The 22448-nt window shown below is 41.9% G+C and overlaps 4 protein-coding genes across 11 annotated transcripts; 1 reads left to right on the forward strand and 3 right to left on the reverse strand.

Moving 5' to 3' along the window:
• The first annotated feature begins 700 nt into the window (after positions 1–700).
• Positions 701–3357, forward strand: scnm1 (sodium channel modifier 1). 4 transcript variants are annotated; one of them, XM_053888084.1, is made up of 10 exons: positions 701–1175; positions 1250–1303; positions 1385–1444; positions 1507–1577; positions 1695–1783; positions 2307–2401; positions 2477–2577; positions 2845–2927; positions 2981–3080; positions 3147–3357. In XM_053888084.1, exons 3-10 carry the CDS (start codon positions 1394–1396, stop codon positions 3232–3234), a joined length of 678 nt encoding a protein of 225 aa, XP_053744059.1. In that variant the 5' UTR covers positions 701–1175; positions 1250–1303; positions 1385–1393; the 3' UTR covers positions 3235–3357. The 4 variants fall into 4 exon arrangements, with proteins under 4 accessions (XP_053744059.1, XP_053744057.1, XP_053744058.1 ...); XM_053888082.1 differs by having other exon boundaries at positions 701–1004; positions 1077–1175; positions 1250–1444; positions 3147–3355; XM_053888083.1 differs by having other exon boundaries at positions 701–1303.
• Positions 3358–4819: 1462 nt separating this feature from the next.
• Positions 4820–10842, reverse strand: tmod4 (tropomodulin 4 (muscle)). Of its 4 annotated transcripts, none has more exons than XM_053887734.1 (11): positions 10354–10842; positions 10155–10237; positions 8392–8531; positions 8015–8171; positions 7715–7834; positions 7304–7396; positions 6065–6195; positions 5894–6001; positions 5308–5451; positions 5089–5233; positions 4820–4927 (listed from the first exon to the last, which is right to left on the reverse strand). In XM_053887734.1, exons 3-11 carry the CDS (start codon positions 8491–8493, stop codon positions 4905–4907), a joined length of 1023 nt encoding a protein of 340 aa, XP_053743709.1. In that variant the 5' UTR covers positions 8494–8531; positions 10155–10237; positions 10354–10842; the 3' UTR covers positions 4820–4904. The 4 variants fall into 4 exon arrangements, with proteins under 4 accessions (XP_053743709.1, XP_053743708.1, XP_053743710.1 ...); XM_053887733.1 differs by having other exon boundaries at positions 9473–10237; XM_053887735.1 differs by lacking the exon at positions 10155–10237.
• A 126-nt stretch (positions 10843–10968) lies between these two features.
• Positions 10969–12379, reverse strand: mcl1b (MCL1 apoptosis regulator, BCL2 family member b). The gene is made up of 3 exons (XM_053887737.1): positions 11808–12379; positions 11371–11621; positions 10969–11290 (listed from the first exon to the last, which is right to left on the reverse strand). Exons 1-3 carry the CDS (start codon positions 12238–12240, stop codon positions 11171–11173), a joined length of 804 nt encoding a protein of 267 aa, XP_053743712.1. The 5' UTR covers positions 12241–12379; the 3' UTR covers positions 10969–11170.
• Positions 12380–15790: 3411 nt separating this feature from the next.
• tnfaip8l2b (tumor necrosis factor, alpha-induced protein 8-like 2b) lies at positions 15791–17582 on the reverse strand. Of its 2 annotated transcripts, XM_053888253.1 has the most exons (4): positions 17436–17582; positions 17037–17106; positions 16474–16802; positions 15791–16339 (listed from the first exon to the last, which is right to left on the reverse strand). In XM_053888253.1, exons 3-4 carry the CDS (start codon positions 16789–16791, stop codon positions 16097–16099), a joined length of 561 nt encoding a protein of 186 aa, XP_053744228.1. In that variant the 5' UTR covers positions 16792–16802; positions 17037–17106; positions 17436–17582; the 3' UTR covers positions 15791–16096. The 2 variants fall into 2 exon arrangements, with proteins under 2 accessions (XP_053744228.1, XP_053744227.1); XM_053888252.1 differs by lacking the exon at positions 17037–17106.
• Between the last annotated feature and the right edge of the window lie 4866 nt (positions 17583–22448).

Here is a 22448-nt window from a genome sequence, read left to right on the forward strand (position 1 = left end):
AAAATCCAATCCAATTGTTGTCGAATGCCAGAGCCAATGAAGTGGCACGCCACTCCGACCCAGCATGCCCTGGGAGCCAGGTGGAAATCAGACGGGCTCCCGCCCCCTGTTCTCGATCTGGAAATGTGCATGTTTTACCAACATTTACTGGTAAGCGCATGCCTACATGGTTATACCACGCAAAGGTGATGACGTTTTTTACGTATTAAAATAGTTTTTTTGTACTTAAAATAGTGTAGATTTAGAAATTGTATGTTTTTTTTAATCTGATTAAAAAAGCCAACAACATAAACAAACTCAAGCACCACACCAAGGGAGTTTCCTATACAATAATAATAATGCATCAGACGCAATAAGTAATACATTGCGCAGGTCAAATGTATTGGAGGAGCTTGCAATGTTTATTGATTCAGTATTGCAGGATTTAAAAAAATAGAATCTCAGATACTAATACAATTTAAAAATCTAGATTTGACAACGTGATGACGTCATTACGCTAAAACTTGTACGCGTACGCAGTGAATAGTGCGTACTTACGCATGCGCGTGAAAACGTATAATTTCCACATTTTAATGTTAAATATAAACTATTTTAACATTTATAAAAAACACACAACTTTACGCGATATAACCAGTAAACACAATTCATGGAACTTGCGCATGCGTATTACGAACATCCGGTTCCAGACCCAAAACTTCCGGCGGACCAAATCAGGCAGTGACAACAACCCATAGGCACTCAAGTGTGTGGTATATAACTGTATAGGATTCACAAAAACTGCAGGATTCACAGGCGTACGCGCACTAGCGTTGGTATCAGGCATGCGCTCAGGCTTTCTGGCGCTCTCATTCAGTTATGATTTCATGGCAATAAGACTGAGAAAAACATCGCTTCAGATTGCTGGATTTACATGTGTGTAAATACACGCAAGTGTATTGCTTCGAGTGTTCCTTCGTCATCCCTGGAATCTGTCTGCGATCAGAGAGGAAACAACATCGACAAGTGTACGTCTGCAACTCCAGACATTAAAAGCAGTCGCGGTTTGATTGACCTGTTCTAAGATGGCCGCCCCGTAGGCACGTCATTCTGTCATTGCAGCCGTTGCTGCTTTCACGGCACGGATTTAACAGGATCTGCGTTTCTTCGAGTGAGGTGCATTGGGGGCAATGGAAAAGGTTCGTGTACTATTGTGACTTTTTTGTTAAAATAATGCACCATTCACCCTGTCGGCGGCGCTACTTTAAACTAGGTTGATTTCGAAAGGCAAGAAAGAAACTGCCGAAGAAGAGTCCAATCGTGACATGTGAGACGAGCACACAAAAAAGTAAACAGTGTGTTAAGTTAAGAAGAACCTTCGCTTTACGAGCGGCCTTTTCGAACCCAGGCTGTAAAAATGTCGTTCAGAAGAGAGGGAGACGACAAGAGTCAGCTCAACGTTCTTCAGGTATGCGTTACCCGAAATAGTTCTGGACTATTGTCGAATGGTTGATGAACTTCTTCTTCCAGAAACGTCGTGTAGCTGATCTTTTGTCCAACTTCATTCCCGAAGACGAAGCTGTTCTCCTCAGTAATGGAAGGTAGATTAAAATGACAAGCAAGCATCTTCTCATCCTTACAGCTAAAAAAGCTTTAAGGTGTTTCCATCACTTTGTTCCACCCCTGTAAGTGTTCTCACAAAAATGTTGTTGTTTCAGGTTGAGTTGTGCGGTGTGTCTCACTCGTCCCGTATTCGACAACGTCCAAATGTTGGCTGTCCACAGAAGGGGTAGAAAACACCTTGCAGGTGATAATGCAACGCTGCACTAAAAAGTGTAAAATTAGCATATCGTGGACTTGTGAGGACCACACCTCCCCGTGTGGACCATTTGCCTTTTGTAAGGACCTTTTGCCGGTTCCCATGAGGTAAAGCCTCCATTTGAGGATTAAAACTTAACAATAACTGGGACATTATAATTGAATTTATGTTTGGTTCAGAGTCCTGGTTAAGGTTAGCCATGTGTTTTGGATGGTTAAGTCTAGGGACAGAAAGTGGGGAAAGCAACAACATCTGTGAAATGTTCCCACAAAACATAAGAAACATCAGGGTTTATTTTTGTCATGAGGATGAAATGTGCAGCATACATTGCACACTTTTGTCTTTTTTAAATATGTTTAAACTGTGACCATACTGTGAGTATAAAAGCAGGAAATGTAAATGTACAAGCAAAGTACACACAACACAAGTGTGACTTCGCTATTGCTTTTTCATGTGTTTATGACAGTGGGCATGCGTAGGACCATGGTTGCTGACATCCTGTCTTTTTCAGGGGCAAAACGTTTCTTCTGTCGGAAAATCGAGATCAAAAATGAAACCCTGAAGAAAACTCACCAAAGATTCATCCAATTTGAAGAAAGTTCCGAAGTAAGTAACTTGTGTGTGTGATGAAGTCGAAGGAGGTGGATGTTGGCCACGTGACTCATTCAAGTTTCCCTCCAGGAGCCATCAGCATCATCTCCTTTACTGACGCGGACTCAACGACTCACTCACCACGCTCTGTTGAAGAGTCATCCCTACAAGAGCTGCCACTCAAACCGTCGGTTAGAATCAAAACACACTGACACCCACATAGAATATATTTTGTACTTGTGCCCTCAAATATTCTGAAAAACATTTGCTGTAATCTTTTTTTTTTTTTCCCCAATCTGATCAATTCAGAACTTGTCGGACATCCTCTTTTTTTGTCCAGTCTGTTTCCATAAATTCACCAACACAACATTGGTGATCTCCGTATGAAATGGAGATTGTTTTCATCATTGAATTTGCTTAGAGTTAACGTTTGGTGAAATGTCCATGTTTGTCAACAGAAAACCTCAACCAGAACTTCTGAGAAGTGACGCAAGTACAGATGAACTAGCCTACAACAGAACTGAGTCTTCAAGCTCTGAAGGTGTGTGAAAGTTTTGGAAAGTTCTGTACCCCAAAATTGACTGTTTTCTTCAGTCCAAAATAAACACAGTGATCCAGAAAAGGTGTGCGCACCTGCATCCCCACTTCAGGCAGAAAGGAAACAGAAGCTGGAGCACCAGCTCAAATTGAAGAGGTAAGGTCTGAGCCCGGTTCAGTATCAGAGGCTATTTCCTCTTACAACCTGCTGCTGTGTTTCTAGTGCTGGCTGGCTGCAGGATGTCCATGGTTGCTGGGTCAAAGATCCAAATGTTGAGTTTGATTCTGATGAAGAAGCACCACCACCTTGACCAAAAATGTGAGCTATGCTTTATTGCAGCCTCTGAATTATTTTGTATTATGATGTGTTCTTTTTGTACTAGTGAGTGAGTGGTGCGTCACTCCATGTTGTGTATGATCTGAATAAAGTTTGGATTTTGGAAACATTTCATCTTTATTGCATGTGGCTTCCTGGATGGAGGAAACCGTCACAAGCAAGCATTTGTCAAATAGTGGACAATTGCAGCTGTACAATTTCTTTGTATAGTTTTGTGCCATGATGTCTGGGTGGTGCAGGAGCCAGCCTGGTGTCTGTGGCTGGGAATCAGATGATGGTCATGCTGCTTCACAAGTTCCCAAAGATTTTGTGAACTTGTAAATAGTGATGAGTAAATGAGCCATCAAAGCGTTTCCACACAATGACACACTGTTCTGATACTGTGTCACTGAATACTGACACCTGGACATTAAAATCCCTTAAAGTCCCTGCAGGCAACCGACTTGACTGAACTGACACCGATTTGATGACCTACTGTATACAATATCATTTAAGTCTTTCCATTTATTATTTATTATTTATCAATTTATCAATATGAAAAATGTTTATTTCCAATGTTTTTAAATTTCCTAAATTCAATGATACCTTGTAAATTCATTTGAATTAGAATGGAACAAGACAAGTCGGAAATCTGAGACAAACACACAGATCGAAATAGCTACATTATTCTCCGACAGGAGATCAAAATGGTCCCACACGGCAGACAGCTTGCGTTTCCCTTGGAGCTGCCCCCTAGATCCACAAAGACATTCACAAAGAACTGTGAGATTCGACTGTTTCAGCAGTTACATCCTGTTGACAGATGCGCTTCCTTAGAAACACAGTTCGGCGAGTTTTTGCCGGGTCGACACAGTCACATGATTGTCTTAAAGCGGTAGGCGCACTGACACAGGGATTGCAAAATCTGCAAAGTCTGCTCAGCATAATAAAAATTGGAAATCTAGCAAACAGCCCAGGAGTGTCAGTGATGGCTGAGGGAAGGGTTAGTGAGACTAACAACAGATACATTATGAGCACCTGATAAATTAAAACAGGCAAAGAAAAGCCAAATCACAGGTGTCACTAATAAGCAAACTATGTCACATTCTTTTCTAATTTGCCCCACTTCAAATCTGTATAAATTGCTAATCTATATAGATTGCTGCAGCGGCTCTGATGAACCGCCACCATAAGCAGCTGTTTCTGCTTGTAAACCCACCAGAACTCCCCCTCATCCTATCAAGTACCACCTTATATTTGGAACCAGAAATTGAATCCGACAAACAGTTCTGTCTCCATTTGGACTGTGGTGGTAAAAATAGTGGAGGTGAGCAGAGAAAGTGAATATCAGGAGGCGCTGAGAAGGTTCTAAGCTCAGAAGATTGGATCAATGCCGGTAAAACTTGAGGACTCCTGATTTAAACTGCAGTCCATGGTCGATGTATGTCTTTTGTGGCTTCACTTCATGCCACTTGCTTCAACTACCAAAAAGAAGACGTTTTTTTTCCACCACTTAAACATTTGATGTAAGGTCTGTTTAAGGAGGAAGGAGTGTAGAAATATAATCTTTATTTACAGTCATGAATCGATCACAAATCAAGAGTGATGATGAAGACTATGATGATGATGACGATGAAGATGATGGTTATAAATACTCTTGCACATTCATCTTAATCTTTGCTGTCGAACTGTGGAAACAAAAAACAAGAACAAGCTAACTATGGACGAAGGACATTAAGACACAGAAACTGATGTACTAACAGTGACGTGAAACAGGTGATCAATTATAGTCACTTGTAAATGTTTTTCATGTGCGTAGGAGCCATACACGTGTGCATGCATTTCTCACTCATGTCATTGTTGCGTGTCATTGCCATTGCGGCGCGGGCCCGTGGACCCTGCTGGGTGAAGTGGTATCCGAACTTCAGGATGCTGGAGTTGTTCTCCAACATCGCAGCGATCTCCATTTCAACTGAGTCACCCAACTTTTGCCTCTGAATAGAAATGGGGCAATGAGTCTTTTTGAGGCACGATACAGCAGCAGCACTGCGGCCTGTAGAGACTTCACCTGATTGTCGATCTTCAGCTCTACCAGTGTAGCATTGTTAGCCATCGCCCGGATTATTGCCATCATTCCATCTGAGGTGATGAAGTTGGACTCAATGTTGAGTGCCTGTAGACTCGTGTTCTCCAGCAGCATCTCGGCACATGCCTGCACAAACAATGAACTGCTGACTTGAGTTCAGGCAACACTGCCTCACATATGTCCATTGATCAGTCATTTTTGGTCCAATTAAGCAACGTGGTCCACTGTGAGTCTAGGATCAGCCCATCTGCGAGTCCTTCTTTTTGCCTTATATTAGTTTGACTACAACTACACATAAACTAGAAACAGGATGCAAGACTAGGAAGTTCAGAGCAAACCAGCAAAGACAAACTTCACCCATGTGAGGTGATTTCCATTCCACTTTCAACAGCTATTTGTGAGAATAAACCACCAACCTCAGTGGTACAAAACAGACAGAGAAGCAGTCACACAAATCCAGGTTTCGCTCACTGGACTGGAGTTCTTTACCTCTGGTAACACGAGCTTTCTTGATCACCAGACTTGCTGCAAACTGTGGTAGTGTAGAATTGATGTAGTTCTTACTTACATAAGCAACTGGATCATTACTGCGGGTGGCGGCAATACTCAGAGATTCCACATGAGAATTTCCCTTCATGGCTTCAAATATTTCCTTCAGAGTCGGGATGGGTATGTCCTATCAAATGGGAAAGGTCAGAGTCCAGTGTGTTGTCGCACATACTGTGGTGAAGAACCAGACCTTGATGTTGTTTAGGTTGACATCTATGAGGCTGCTGTCATTGTTATGGATCCGCTCCAGAGTTTCTTCCACATTGGTACTGTTTGGAGGCTCGTCAGGAAAGATCTTGAATGGATCTGGCTTGACAACACCTGGAAGTTCATAGTTTGTGCTTTTACACTGAATCATTCATGTCATTTCCATAAAAAAAACTTGCACCCTAAAAACCTGTGAAGTGACTGGATCTTCTGAAGCCTCAGAACCTTGGATGTAAAACAACATCACACCTGCGATAACATTTGGCGCATTAAGACATTCAAGTGATTGTACAACAGTAATCCTAGTCAATTTTCTCCAAACATTGGCGAAAGGCACACAAAACAGTTATTTTTTACCTCCAACTATTTGTGTACCTCCTCAAAAACATAACCTCCTTCGCCAAAGTGGTTATGTTTCTGATTGCATTGGTTTGTCTGTCTGTTTTCAAAATAACTTTAGTTATGGACGGATTTGGATAAAATTTTAAGGTAATGTGAGAAATATGACAAGGAACAAAACTGAATTTTGGGACTGAGCCGGATCGCAGTCTGGATCCTGGGATTTTTACTTTATGTGTGCATTACTTTGGGGACATGTGCATGTGTTTAACCCCTTTGGCATGCAAGCATGCATGTGCGCCGAAATAGCTCAGTTGGGAGAACAGGACCAGAGTTGGACTCTGTCTTTTGGCAGTCACATGGGATCACTTTTTAATCAGTTGCTCCACTATTAATGCAATTTCAACCAATACCACGTTGCAATTATGTCTATAACTGACTTTCGCCCATACTTCTTTGCAGCATATTCACTTACCACCTTGTTGAGTTGTCAAGTCATGTCATGTACATTTGCAAATGCAAACATTACCAACAATGGTTCTGAATCGATTATTAAACGTCCAAATTCCAATTATTCAGATAAGCATTGGATGGAGCTAAAAGGTGGAACTCACGAGTGCAGCATGCTATCACCCGAACACTATACAGAGCACAAGTGTGGCCACACCATGGTTTATTTTTTTGACCTCCAAATCCAAAATAATTTCTCATGAAATTTGAAAATCATAATGAATGCCAATGCGGACTAGTTGATTTGTGCAAAATGCAGCAAACAGAACGATTAATATGCAGCATACAGAACTATGAAACCGTAATCTTCAAGATCACATCAGCGTCACCAGCATATGCAGCTTGTTTAGTGACAGCAGCAAATTACACTCACTGTAAATTCCTTCAGTGTTTGCAATGGTTCCTGTCGTTCCGAGAGCGTCATAGTACTGTTTGTTACTCATCAACGTGTACATTCCCAGGATGGCTGCAAGACAAACAATCACACACACTGTGAAGACTGTCAATAGAATGCTCATGTCACAAGAGAAAGAGAGACAGGAGGACAGTTTCTGTGACACTACGTGTAAGTAGGTTTACAGGTCCATATTCTCTCAGTGGACTGGGAGTTTCCAGCTAGACGTGACTTTGCCAGGATTATTTGTGACCAGTGCTGAATAGAGGGAATCCGATTCAGGTGTCACGTGTCAGTTCAAACCATACGTGGGTCAAGAATTGCTGCACCTGTTGCCTGATGATGACGTCATCACTCTGACAGTTCCACTCACTTTCTCCTTAGTCTTACCAGCAATGTCACACATCTCTGCATCTGTGGCATTCTTCAGTGCCTCCTCCAGCTCTGGTTCCAGAATAACCTGCTCATGTTCAGGGACTGATGCACTTTTCTTGGCCACAAAGACTTTTCCTGGACAAAACGGTGAGATAGGATCAAGGCAAGGTATGGTGTCAACACAATGGCCAGCATCAGATTGTCTTCAAGCAGTCACCCCGACTGTTTGCTTTTTGCTTTTCACTTTCAAAAGACTCTAGACCCTTCCTCATCTCCAGTTACTTCACCGTGCTTTTTCTGTCCATGTGAACTCACCTTTCTTTTCACCTGTAAAAGGAACCAGGTCCTCCCGGTCGTCACACTCCAGCGCCGTCTTCTCCAGGTGCTGAAGCAGGGCGTCACGGTCGAAACGACCTGTTGGACTTTTCTTTGTCTGGTCACGCTGACGGAATCCAGCTGGCAGCATGGCATTCTGGAACAGAGGTGAGGAGTCATCATCCTTTACAAAATGACGAATGGGTCACAACTTCAACGGGACTCAAGAACCTTGCATACCAGATAAAAGCCCAATGCACAAGCCCTCATGGTTATAAGAGAATAGATAAGAGTAGAGCATATCCGGACTCACAACCTCACACACACCACATCACCACAGTAGTTTTCAAATAGTTTTTAGTAGTTTGCAACTGAACCTCTGGGTCCATCTCCTGCAGCTCATACTCCAACTGGTCCAGTTCTTCAGCACTGAGGCCCTTGAGGATGGCATCCTCATCAATGTCCCGAGGATCCGACATGACTCAGTTGCTCAGTGTGGCCAGAGGGCGGCACTATTCTGGAATAAGAGGCCAATGTGAGATTGTGCATGTGAGAGCATTACCAAATGTCTTATCTGAGAACAACACACATGCGCACACACCCTCATGTTATGCTTTTATGTTTTCGGGGGACATTTCATTGACTGTAATGTTTTCCCCAGTCTCTTACCCTAAACCCACCCAACCAAAACAAATGCCTTGACCACAGCCTAAACCAAACTTATTGAATCATAATAACCTAGTTATTTTAAAGTTGTAATACTTAAATTGAGGCTTAATCCTGTGGGGATCTGCAAAAGTTCCCCACAAATAGCACCAAATAGCTAAAGGTCCCCAGAAGGAAGTGTGTTCCCAAGAATTGGTGACCACATACAAGCACACACACACATGCACACGGACAAACACACAAATATTTGTGTTTATGTATTGTGGGGTCTGCTCATTGACCCTAAACCTAACCATCAAAAAAAGGCAAAACTTAACCAGAAATTAAACCAAATATAAATATAATTATAATGACCCATTCTTTAATAAAGTACAATCCTCAAATTGAGGCTTAAATTTGTGGGGACCAGCAAAAGGCCGCCACTAGGAGGTGTGTTTCCAAGAATTGATCCCCACAAGTATAGCTTTACAAAGACGCACACACACATATGCACAAGGATGTAAACTTTCCCAAAACACTCACTTTGATGTTTGGTTCAGATACAAACAGGCTCACTATTCAAATGTGGGAGGTCAAAGGTCGCAGGTTTCCTGCAGCAGTAGCCTTCCCCCTTCAACAGATGAAGTCCCCCCAGGTCTACTCCCCAAGTCATGCATTCCTCTTCCCCACCAGCTTAATTTTAGATCCACAATTCACCGACTTACTGCGGTGAAAATTCCTGATCACACACACAGGCAAAAACAAGTGTAGTTGCAAAAGTCTTTCGCACTGACACACAGACACTGAACCTACCGTCTCTACCAACAGATCAGCAGTGCGCTCTAGTTCTCTACAGTTTGAATACCCCCAGCCCCCTAGGATCACCAGCCTCACCACGGATCCCCTGTCAGCGTTACTATTCGGGTTATGGGTGGTGTGGGGGTTGTCCTTGTGAGTAATTTAAGATGAGCAGAGTGCAGACACTGCCATCTAGTGACAAATGTTTCAAACGTACCCCCTATATTCCAGACAGGTTATCCGCTAAAATGGAAGGATCCCCTCCACACCTTAACCCAAGAAGCTAACCATCCATGAACACCATTCACGAACAACAAGTACGAGTTTACATCAAATATTTCGAAATCCATACACATTAAAAGTATATTAATTAGGTTCGATTAGATCAGATTTTCAATCTGGTAGAAACCCCCCCACATCTGAAAACATTTCTCCACAGAATTATTTTCTCTTGTACTCAAACAGCATACATTTTTCAAATTATTTTCATACGATTATACTATTGAGACACGAGCCAGTAAGATTGGAATTGCATTCTTAATTTGAAGACGACTTGCAAGTAACTACACAAGAGACAGAGTTGAGGTTCCAAGTCAGTGTTGGCTCGAGTCAGTCGAGGTCTGAGGTGGTGAATTTTGGGTGGGTTGATGGAAGACAACCACCGACTGCAAGTCAACATTCACTGACGCACAGTAACCTGAAATCAGATAGGAATGCTGTCTGGTGAGAATCTTCCCGTCACTGTTTGAAGGTTGCGCCAATCACAAACATCCACCACACCTGTACACAAATTCAGGCATCATCAGGTCAGGTCTGTTTTTGTTTCCACAACTTATAAAAGTTGATTCTAGCAACAATGTGTGCTCCGACTTAAGAAGTGTTGGAGAGGGTCATACCATGGTCAATGAGGATCCCAAGTCTTTTGCGGTGTAGAGAATGCTAGGATACATTAGAAAAACCACAAGAAACACCTGTGCCATTTACCTGGGCTTCATCCAAAACAACTCCAGAGACTGTGGGGGTAGTATAAGCTTGGAGACACTCTTTAGGGGGTGTCACACCACTGGACAGAGAAGGGTGACAACACTGTTGTGCACCAGCGAGTTGATATATTTATCATATATGTATGACTACCCTCACTTCCAGTGAGTGTCACCATTTTTATTTGCACTTTTAAAACACAAATAACTTAGAATGGAGTTTTACCTGAAAGCGAATGATCTCACCGTTTAAATCGCTTTAATTCATGTTTTCCGTCACTTCCGACTTTGTCAGCTGATTTCCAGGAATCTTTTTTTTATCTGTGGGTGGGGCGTTAACACAGGAAATTGCACAGCAAAGATCAAGTTTCTGTTTGAGAACAAGATAGAACCAGTTTTCCAGCTGATCGGAGTTCATGACACTCCCCGAATCAATATAAACAGTTGATCTGTAAGCCATTAACACACACACTTGGGGCTTTCCAATATGCTCGGTTAAAGTAACTAAGAGTAAGAGGCATCAAGTCAAGAAAGAAAGAAAGAACATTTTATTTGACAAAATATCAGCTGAATCAAGTAAAGTGACTTTTCAAACACATTTTACATACAAACACTAGAAAAATAGGAATTTAGTACACTTGTGAACTAATCAAATGTAGTTACAGTAAGAGCTTCGCTGAAACCAAAAACAAACAGTTACTTTGGAACTTCCCCACAGAAGCCCTAGTCATGGTCATTTACGCAGCAACATGGCCACTGACGCACCAATACCAGCAACACCAAGAACTGCCATTAGCACATTCCTCATGGATGATTCAGGATCTGACACTCGAAAGAAGTCCACAAAGCCATCCTGAAGCACATAGAAATGAACTCAGACTGAGGATTAACAGATTTTACACTGAAAATATTCACTTTGTGCACTGTACTCACCCAAGAGTTATTCTGAAGCAGCCAGTCCCGCTGCTCCAAGAGCAGATATGAAGAGATTTCCTTAGACACCATAGACACACAATCCGTCTGCCCACGCTCCTTCAGGTACTGACACACTGTTGCTCCAAACGCCACGAGGCTGGCAATGCGACCCCAGTTGGTCTTCCCATCTGAAAACATGCTCTTTGAAACAACATTCACAACGCTCTCGTTGATGCCCTGCTTGTCCTCCGTGAACCTGCTGATAATTCCTAGGGAGAGAGAAGAATGCTCAGTGTACACCAAAGTATCACCATTCACAAAGAGCAAACTAAACAAATATCTGGCGTTGATGGCCAACAACAAAGTTTATACGAAGTGCCACGATGAAGTTCTAGATTATAAATCACCATCCACCGTCATATTTTGGATTAATGCACAAGACTTCTGGCACTCACCTTTATACACGTATCTGTGCTTTTCGAGTAGTCCCTTGACGACCCTCTTCATAGTGGTCAGTGCCGGGCTCTCTGACCACCGGGTCTCCGTCTGACTGAGCAGTTGTGAGAGGGAGTCGTGGATGAGATCTCTGGTGTCCGCCTCTAGAGCCGCGTCGGCGACGGAACACGCCAGTTTATCGAGGTCTGGCAAAATTTCGGGAGTGCAAGGCAGCGAGCCGTCGTCAACTTCAGCATGGATGTTTTTGGACGCGATGTCGTTCGAGTTGACGTCCAATGTGATGGTTCGTTGTCTGGCCGGGGCGACCGTTCCAGGTAGTGCAGGCTTTGCGGAAGAGAAAGTTTCCTCAACGGCTCCATTTTGAGGGGAGAGCTGGCTGACCAATCCGCTCGTAAAACCGACGCGATTTGGTCTCAGACGAGGAAGGCTCATGTCAAAAAGAACAATCCTACTCAAATAAAAGTTGAAAGACGTGTGGGATAAAACAAAAAAACCTCGCGTCTACCTAATTTAAATTCCAAGCGTCGACAACAAGCTACACGCCACCATTCCGTCGACAGCTCAGGCGGAAGTGAAGGCTGGGGGAGGGGGACGTTGCGTTACGCAAGTGACGTAGGGGAATTCAAACAAAGACGCCGTTTGGCTTTGTCTTTGTAGTACGTCACTGTGGCACCAAATCAAAGGCGTTTCAGGGCCACTCACAATAACGTAATATAAATACATGAAGAATATGTGTTTTTTTGCGGGCACCATCTACCTGTGCCAAAACGACATTAAAGCCAGTTAGGTGAGAAAAAAAGAAGGAAGGAACTCAAGCACTTACAAACAAGACTGGCGCAACAACAACTCCTGAAAACACAACAGGACAGGAAGTTTTGAGAGTGAATCTCGCCCACATACAATATGTACAATACAGTCTCCATATATGACATATGACGTGGAAATATGACATATATTAGTTAGAATAGATCATTATTGACAACAACATTGTAAAAACAAATGTCTACAAACATTCTTCTTTGCAAAAACAACTTTACTTACAAAGTGTATTTATTTCACCAATCTCAAATTCTAAATTCAACTATAAATTGTGTCTTAAGAGGTTTAAATCATAATATAATGCGATTTAAATTCATAGGATTATGAGATTTAAATTCACAAGATTACAAGATTTAAAGTTATAACATTACATTAATTGAAGTCATTGTATTATTAGATTAATACGTTTAGTCATGTTGCGCGTGTTGTGAAGATATGCTGTGGGATTGGTTTTACAAATAAAGAAAGCCTTAATCTTTTACCATACTAACATCAGTGCACAGACTTAGGTAATAATAATAGGTAATAGTCGATTGTAGGGTTATGAGTGGCTGCATCCACATGGGTTTGGTAGTATCTCAGGAGACAATGAGGATGATCCTCAAGATTTTGGACCCCGAGTGAGTGGAGCTCACCGTTGCTGTAGGGGGCCCAATGCACTGTGCATATGGAATCGTTTGATTACATCGCCACATAATGTAGATGGAATCACATTATACCAACAGTGAACCTAAAAGTAATTGTGAACCTCTTTGTGTCCAGGTGGTTCCCACCAAGGTTAAAATAGTTTTGGATTTTCCATTATTTATTTATTTATTAGTTTTGAATTTTTGTCTGTCAAATTTGGTTTTAATTCGTTTTTCGAGTGGGTTGGCTAGTTTTAAGTTTCAGTTTAGTTTTTATTAGTTGTAGTTGCTTTTTTTCATTTAACATTGGAACAAGATTGCACATTGAAATAGGTCACAAAACAGTAATAACGCAAAAATAATTTCCACATAAATTGTGTCAATTAGTTCTTGTTTTATGAAAAACGTTATTTTTTATTTTTATTTCGGTTAAAGCAACAATGCATAATATTGAGACAGAAATAAATTATTTTATTTTCCTGAGATGACAGGTTTCAGTATGAACAGTCAAAAATCCTGGAGTCAGACTCTCCAGCTCTCTGCTAAACGCTCCCCTTGACTATGTGACCTTCTGTGGGTGAGCCGCCCGGATTCGTGTTCTGAGAGTGGGGTCACAGCCCCAACTCCACCCCCACATGACACTTTACGAAAGAACAATCTCGGCAGCGAGTCAAGTTCCTTTGTTTACATCATGGCATAAGAATGGAATGACAGAGAATATCCCGGACAAGAGTCAATATAGGAGGTGCATTTATAGCCTGGCAAGAACTGAGAGTTACCAAAAGTCTTTTCTTCTGATTCTGAAGTGGCAATGTTTCTACTCGACTTCTAAGTCAATTTTGTGTTCACTGCTGTCTCTGTTGTGTTACCAAATAATTTTTAAGGGAAACAAATGTGTGTGCGTAGTACATATGACTGCAGCGAAATAGTTAAACTGCGGTGCTAAAACGTGCTAGATTTACTTTGTGTATGGCGGAAATAGTTTTTCAATGAAGCAAAAATGACTTGTTGATGTTCTAACACAATTATGCAGGTCTGCTGTTTGTCGTATTGCACTGTCGAAGCGTACAGTGAACATATAGCTGGCCGAACCAATTACCCACTATGCTATCTATCACTATGCATCAGTCAATATAAACAATGTTTGTACCTATCTTTGAGTTGTATGCTATTCTTTGTGTTTATCGCTGGTCTTCGGCGTGTTATCAAATGTGGGAAACATATTTTTCAGATGCTAACAAATGCCAGACACCAGAGTTAGAAACAAATCTTCTTCAATAAGTTCCAGTACAATTGCCAGGGATGATAACTTGACCAGCGCGATAATGAGCATTGTGGCTAATTGGTTTGGCCACCTATATGTTCACTGTATGCTTCGACAGTGCAATATGACAAACAGCAAACATTCATAATTGTGTTGGCATGAACAAGTAATTTTTGCTGGGAATAAATTCATTGAAAAACTATGTTTGCCATACACGAAGTATATCTAGCACCCGTTTTAGCACAGCAGTTCATCTGTTTCCCTTCAGACACATATACTCCACTACAAACAACAAGCATACCACGCCCCCGGGCGGCTGGAAAGTTATGCGGTCCAAGGGAGTGTTTAACAGAGAGCTGGAGAGTCTGACTCCAGTATTTTTGACTGTTGAAACTGAAATCTGTCATCTCAGGAAATATGAAAATAATGTATTTATGTTACAATATTACGCATTGTTGCTTAAATGAACGGTGGCACATCTCAATGAGATGTTGAGTAATTTCAGCTCAGATCAGGAAATCCATTTCACAATTTATACCATTCAGCAGCACCAGACCCTGAAACTTTAAAACTATGTCCATGTATGGAATTACTTCACTCAAGCAGTATGCCAGATATATGTGAGTCAACTGGAAGAACCCAATGTACATGTAAAATAAGTCCTGTTGAAAAGCGCAGCTATCTGTTACGTCACAGAAGGAAAAGAGGGAAGAGCGGGTGACCCTGTGTATATGCTGCGCGGATCAACATCAAGTTGGAAGTTCAGTCATGCTTTTTTGCTGTTTTCCTGTATGTCAAAAAATGCCATTGGGAAATAAAAAATCTTTATTGATGCTACATCAAGTGGATTGATTTTTGTTGATCAGATAAAGCCACCTCTTTTATATGATTTACCTTTAAATATATATTGTATATTTGCCTCAAATGTAATAAATATTGACTTTCCATTTTACATTCACAGTTCAAAGCTCCGAATTGTATTTGATCACGTCTTCCTGAAGAAGTTGTGTTCATGTCACATCAGAAAAAAAGGCTGAGCCATGTCTGCAATTCGTCTTACCCAGATCTTGTGAAGAAATTAGATGTAGACTGAGCTTTTACCATTCCAGTCGCTGACATGAAGACTGTGAGAATATGGTCCTTCATTTGGAATTATGTGGATATAAGATGGTATTTCTGTGTTGTGTGCATGTTGATTTTGTGTTAATATGCATGAATGATGGAAATGAAAGTCAGAGCATGTGTGAGATCATAAGTACACTTTGGCTCATTAAAAAAACATATTTTTATTACAAAAATCACAGTCACTGTTGGAAAGCTTTTATAACTTCAGGACAATTAGAAAAGTCTGAAGGTTTTGCTTTGAATACTTGAACTTTGGCCACTTGATGATCCAGCTGCTGTGGTTGGTCCCTAGTTTCATAGAATAAAACATTGTTTAGGTTGAACTTCTCCCTGAACTTCCAGTCGACCTCCCATGACAGTTTCAATCACAAAGCAGTCCAGATTTTGAGCTATATGAAGCGTTGATGTCCATTTGTTCAATTTTGCGGCTCAAGTATGCGATCTGAACGAGCAATCATATCGTCCCATCTTCCAGAAGCTTGTTGAGTCCACTGCAAATCCTGGTCAAGTTTGGTCTCAGGGGTCCAGAAGGCTCATACAGTCTGCTCAGGAGCTCAGGGTCGGAGTAATGATTAAATACATGATTGATCCGACCATGAGACTTAGGTTTCAGGTGAGCCTGGACTAACTTGAGCAGAAGATCCCGGCAACACGACAGAAGTTCAGACATCACACTCTGATCAAAGGTGAAGTCCACCTGGTGAAAGAAACTCTGCAATTAGATTCTTGACCATTTGTTTGAGTGCACATGTATCTGGTGATGGTTTCGTTTTGTGTGCGTGCTAATGCTCAGGTGTGTGCATGACAGAAATGTGGTACATGCGCTCTCACCTCATAGAAGCTAATGGCAGTCATGGCACCCTGATGCAGCTTCTTCTTGAAGTCCTGGGCCACACATAGCTCGTCTCTGTTAAAGCAATTGTTCCGGAACAGAACGCCGATCTTTACTGCAATCTTAACCAGGTCTTTGATCACCTTCTGAGCCTCAGCCTTGTTCTGGCAATGCTCCCTGGACACCCGATAGAGCTCATCGAGGATCTCGCTGGTAGTGTCGTCGATGAACATCTGAACTGAGCTTTTGCTGGCCATGGAGCTAAGGATCTTTTTCTGGGCCTTCATGGCCAAGTCCTTGGAGCTGAAGCCTTCCATGCTGATATGATCTAGAAGCAGAAGCATAATAACCACTTCATGAAAAGCTCAGAAAAGTTCCAGACATACATGCACACACAGCAAGTGTTGGCAGGTGAGAAAGGGGGTGAGGCTACATACCGGAGACATGTTTTAACCTGCTATCTGCCTCAACTGACCTCAGATATTCCATGGTTTGTTGCAGACACTAACTCTGGTCAGTGGTTAATTGAGTATTTGTAACAGAATCAGTTGCATACACTCACCACTCTTCAGAGAGCAGTTGTACTGTTGATCTGGATCTCCACCCACAGATCCAGTTGATCTTGGGCGGGCCTGAACAACAGACATCGTATACTCTGGTGACTTTTATAATCTTCATCACAGCAAAGAGGAAGTTGTTGCAAGTGTGTAGTTCTACCAGCCACACTCGGAGTGATGTCACTTCCTCTGTTTTAAAAACTGATCTCTCTTCGTCAGAAGTCTGAGAGCTGACAAGTTCAACCGACAGAATTTGAGAATGGATTGCAAACAAGAATCTATCCAGAGATTCAGATGGTTCCTTAAGAGGAAACTGTTTAGCTCTGGTGGTGTGAGAACTCTACAGCAGATGCCACAACGTCAACAGGCTCCAATTCTCTAAAAATATTCCTCTGAGTTCTTACCTGGTCCCCGGGGTTTGCACTTGTCACTGCCGCAACCTCAGTGCGACTGATCCATGTTGAGCAGCTTCCTTGTCTGACACAGTAAAGATAAAGTTGAGCTGGACTTCCTCAAAGTTGAGCAGCAAAAGCACACCCTCCACTCTCACATGTGAGTGCTGACGTTGTGCTTCTGCCTGTTCCGACACGAGAACACACCAGAAAGAATCCGGCCAGTGAAAGAGGAGTGGCCTGATACTACTGTTGTTCACCTGCTAGAATGTTGCTGTAGTCAGCTTGGAAAAAAAGAAACACTGACTGACTGATCACATTCCACCATCAAGACAAGCAGCACACAGAGGACTCACGATCCCCACCAGGGAGGTATCAACATGTTCTGTCTTCCAACATGTTCTGTGTTTTTAGCTAAGTGCGGTTGAACGTTTGAGCCTCTCAGCTGGCAGTTTCAAGTGTAGCACAAGCTCTCGGAATCATAAAGCTTGTTGCTTATGGCCTGAATCAAAAAACAGAGTTAGTATGGCTGCAGCCAGGAAGCAGCGCTTAAGTGGTTTCCTGAACACTTCCCCTTTATCACATAATGACATCTGACTTTGACATGTGGCCATCGTAACATCGACCAGCAGATGGCAGCATTCTCGCTTCAACTCTAAAATTAGTTTACTATTGGTTCTGGTCACACAACTCACACTGTCGCCTACAACCAATTGAGAAGAGATGATTTGCTTGTGCGACCTCCAACTCTCACTTGATCGGTATGCATCTGAGTGTGAAGCAGCTGGGATGAGGATCAGCACCTCTAAATGCGAGGCCATGGTTCTCAACTGGAAAAGGAGAGTGGAGTGCTCTCTCTGGGTACGGAATGAGTCCATGCCTCAAGTCGAGAAGTTTAAGTATCTTGGGGTCTTTCTCTCGAGTGGGTGGTAAGGGAGTTGGAGAGAGAGATCTGAGCCAACAGGCAAAGCTCTCTATTTACAGTTCAATCTCCATCACGACCCTCACCTATGGTCATGAGCTGGGGGTCATGACCGAAAGAATGAGATCCCGGATACAAGCGGCTGAATCGAGTTTTCTCCGACAGGTGGTGGGCGACTCGGAATCTTCTGCTTGTATGCATTGAGAGGAGTCAGGGATGCCCCCTGGATGCCTCCCATTGGAGGTGTTTCAGGCACTGCCAGCTGGGAGGAGACTGAGGGGTCGACCCAGGACGAGGTGGAGGGATTATAACTCTACACTGGCGTGGGAGCGTCTTGGGATCCCCCAGTTGGAGCTGGTGGATGTTGCCTGGGAGAAGGGAGTTTGGTGTGACCTTCTGAAGCTGCTGCCCCCGCGAACCGGCAACAGATAAGCGGATGAGGATGGATAGGTGGATAATGATGTTTTCAAAGGAACTTTATTCTGAAAGTACTTGATAGAATCCCATGAAACTTCATATTGGCTTCATTGCGGCCAAACTAAAAGTTCTGCCCAGGAAACGCATAATAATACAATACAAATTATAATTCATATGGTCCTTTTCAAAGGACCTTTATTCTGAAAGTATGCGATAGAACCCCTTGAAACTACCTGTGTGTCTTCATCAGGTTCTCTACTGCAAATCCATATTGGTTTCATTGCAGTTGAACTAAAGTTGAACTAGTGCGACTGTTGCTGTCGCCCAGTTGTGTCGACTTGTTTAGCCGGAATCGTATGAAGCTCAAAAACCCATAGCGTCACGGACATGCTGGTCGCCGCGGCTAGCCGTCAATTGCTGCCGTTGTTTACGTGCTTTCCGGCTTCCCCATCATGAGACCCACAAATTGTCCATTTTGAAATTAGAACTGGCACTTCAATAGGAAGAATCTTGTCCGGATGTAGTTCAGATCTTTATCTACTTTTATCAAGTCATGTATGCCTAAACGCAGTGTCTTCCTAGTTTACATGGTGAATGTACTGCTGTGTATGTATGGCGACTTAATTTAATTCAGATGAAACGTCCTGGAAAAGTGGAAGAGTCTGTTTGCATGAGGGGAGGAAGGTGACTGAGGTGGTCAGCGGCATCTAGTTCTTCGCCATCCTCTCTCTTCTGGAGTCCTTACAACAGATGAATCATGAGGTAGGTTTGTACTATTGTTATTTTGTTGGTGATATGGATGCAAGCTACATATTAAAAAGCATATAGTTTTCTGTCTGGCTTCAGAGGAAGTACAATACTGTAATCACGCTGTGTTTTCATTGATGAGAGGAGGATGGAACCACTCATGATGATGATGATGATGATGTGGAGGAGGATGGACCTTCCTCTGCCTCACCTGGTGCTGCTGCATCTCCTCCACCTGCCACTGGCCCTTCCTCATCCACTGCTGGTCCCGAAGTATGAAGAAATAGCATTTTCTAGTATTATTCTATTTCTTATTAAATGTTTTGTACGCCTTCATTTGAGCACTATCATAGTCAGATACCTTTAGCTTATAGCTTTAGGTGAACATTATGGCTGTCCTTTACAGATATTAGTACTACTACTAATCACAATGGGATCATTATGTACAGGACACCAAAGGAAGAGACCAACAGAGGGAGACATCCTAGGTCCCTGCAGAAATGCAACATTGTCGACACAAATAAAAGAATCAGAAAACATATTCTGAGCCCCAAAATTAAAAGGTACTAGTTATTCTGTCAAGCAAAACAATAGCTGACTGAAATTTGGATCATTTGGAGCCTTCATTTACTTTCTTTGTAGCCACAGTCTCCTTAAAGGAACCGGATGCCGCCCCACTTCCTCCTCATCTCTTGACCCTCATCCCTTCAGGGAAGATCCAACAAAACACTGCACATAGTTCACGTCTGATTATGATACTGGGTGTATCTAATGAGTATGAATGAAATAGGAAAAGTTTTTTGATATATAAAGTGATATACATATCAAAAGCATTATTCAAAATGTCAAGAAATTGGGTTGAATACAGCTTCATGTTATTGCAGAGATGAATTATAATATGCAAATCTGTTAGAATAGGTGGGTGGCTCTTGAAGGAGGAGTTGTGCTGCACTGATAACTGTTTTTTCCACAAAGGAGAAGCCTCATCTGTGACAAAAATGTGGTTGATGGCTGTGGTCAGCACCTGGAAGTGAACAGTCTCACCAACACAGATGCAGTCGGTGATGCATGAGTCTCCTATTACAGAATATCTGCAAAATATAAAACATAGGATATGTAAATATATATATGTAGACGATAATTTAACAAAGTATATATCAACAATACAACAGTGCATCTACCTCACAGGATAAATAGTTTGATCACAAAGCATTTAACTGTTTTAACTATTTTATTTTTTTACCAATGGCGCTCACTGACAAGCCTAAAAAAATAGAACTATTATTGTAGATACACTTATTTTCATGTCCACATTATTGACAATGACAGATTATTAAGCATTGATGGTGGTTCAGACAGACTTGTACATGATTCAGTGTCTATATATTCACACATTGAATTGCTTACCAAAGACAGGCGTTGGCCAATGAACAGTTTGCAGGTAGTTGGTGCCAACAGGTCGTCCAACTAGTGGCGGTTCCACCTGAACTACCGCTCAAAGTGGCCTCATTCAGGCGATGCTCCTGGAGGAGGTGGTTAAATTCACCAGTGTGAGCACTTGTCTGTAACTGAAATAAAACACAAAAATATATATAATTACATTACAAGAAAGCGGTGTTGTCCTCATCAAATTGCATTCCTAAAAAGCAATTATTCTCTGTTGTACACATTTATTAAGGCAGCTGTGATGGGATCGACTTGTTCTGTATTACCATGAGTGGTGGTTTTAGTACAGGTAACCAGCAACAATGAAAAATGTCACAGTTTCCATTAACTATGACTTAGTGGAAACAGAGGCTTGCCCATTGTGCTTTGTGACTGCACACTTGCAGGAAAGCCAACTGAAGCGTTTCACTGAGCCACCTTTCTGAAACAGACCCTAGTATTGCGAGTTGGATTTGTTCCTGTCAATCTGTTGAAATCAGCATGCACTTCAGTATCTGTCTCCGATGGTTGTGGTGACACTTAATGAAAAACAACGCAGTGTTGTGATTAACCGTAATGTCTAAATCTTTTCTAATGTGCCCAAAGACACTTTTCCCACTGTGGGACATCCGACATAATCTAATCTAAAACCATTGACCGCAGTTACAGGACAGAAAGGAAGAATAGAATAAAAAATAAAATAAAAAAAGATAAAAATAGAATAAAAAGATGAACATTAGTTATTTAGTTATTTAAGAAATACACAACAAAAAAAAATCACATTGACGAAGCCACTTGGGATGTAAATGAAGAGTTGGTGCTCTGGATAAACTGTTTGGATAAAAGCAAGTGTTTACCAAGTTGCCTGTGAAGTTCACTGAAACACGCATATCGTAATTCACTTTTTCATTCACATTTTTGGAATGAATGAGGGAATGTTTATCACAATCACTCTCATACATTGCAAACATGTTACATTGCAAGTTTTATTTCAATTATAGCCAAGTATTTTTAATTTCAATCTAAGTCATTTATCACATGGCTTGTCAACATTTCTTACATGATACAGAGATTGAAAAGAAGCAGAGTGAAGAACAGTTCTAATAATTTCTTGCCCTTATTACCACTTTTTCACTGTAGGCTTGTGGTGCCACATCTGTGTCATGCTGAACGAGTTTTGAATTAACACAAAACACACTCATTTGTGTAAAAAAAAACTGCAATATATACTCTCACCTGTAATGCTTTGTTGTCATGGCTACAACTCACTTGTGAACCAAATGTTGCTACTGTCACAGACACTCGTTGCAGTCTCTATTTCTGCTGTTGTTGACCTGTCAGACTTGTGTGATGGCAAAGAGCCTGTCAGTCACAGCTGCAGAGAGGAAACTGCTTCAGTTGCTGAGAAGTTGGAGTCTCAGTAGCAGCCTGCACAAGATCACTAGCAGGTAACTAGCATCTCCACGGTCATCACAGAATTCATCACTTGAACTTTCGCTGATCAATTAGAAAAA

Source organism: Synchiropus splendidus, chromosome 15, assembly GCF_027744825.2.
Source record: "Synchiropus splendidus isolate RoL2022-P1 chromosome 15, RoL_Sspl_1.0, whole genome shotgun sequence".
In the NCBI taxonomy this organism is placed as follows: Eukaryota; Metazoa; Chordata; class Actinopteri; order Syngnathiformes; family Callionymidae; genus Synchiropus; species Synchiropus splendidus.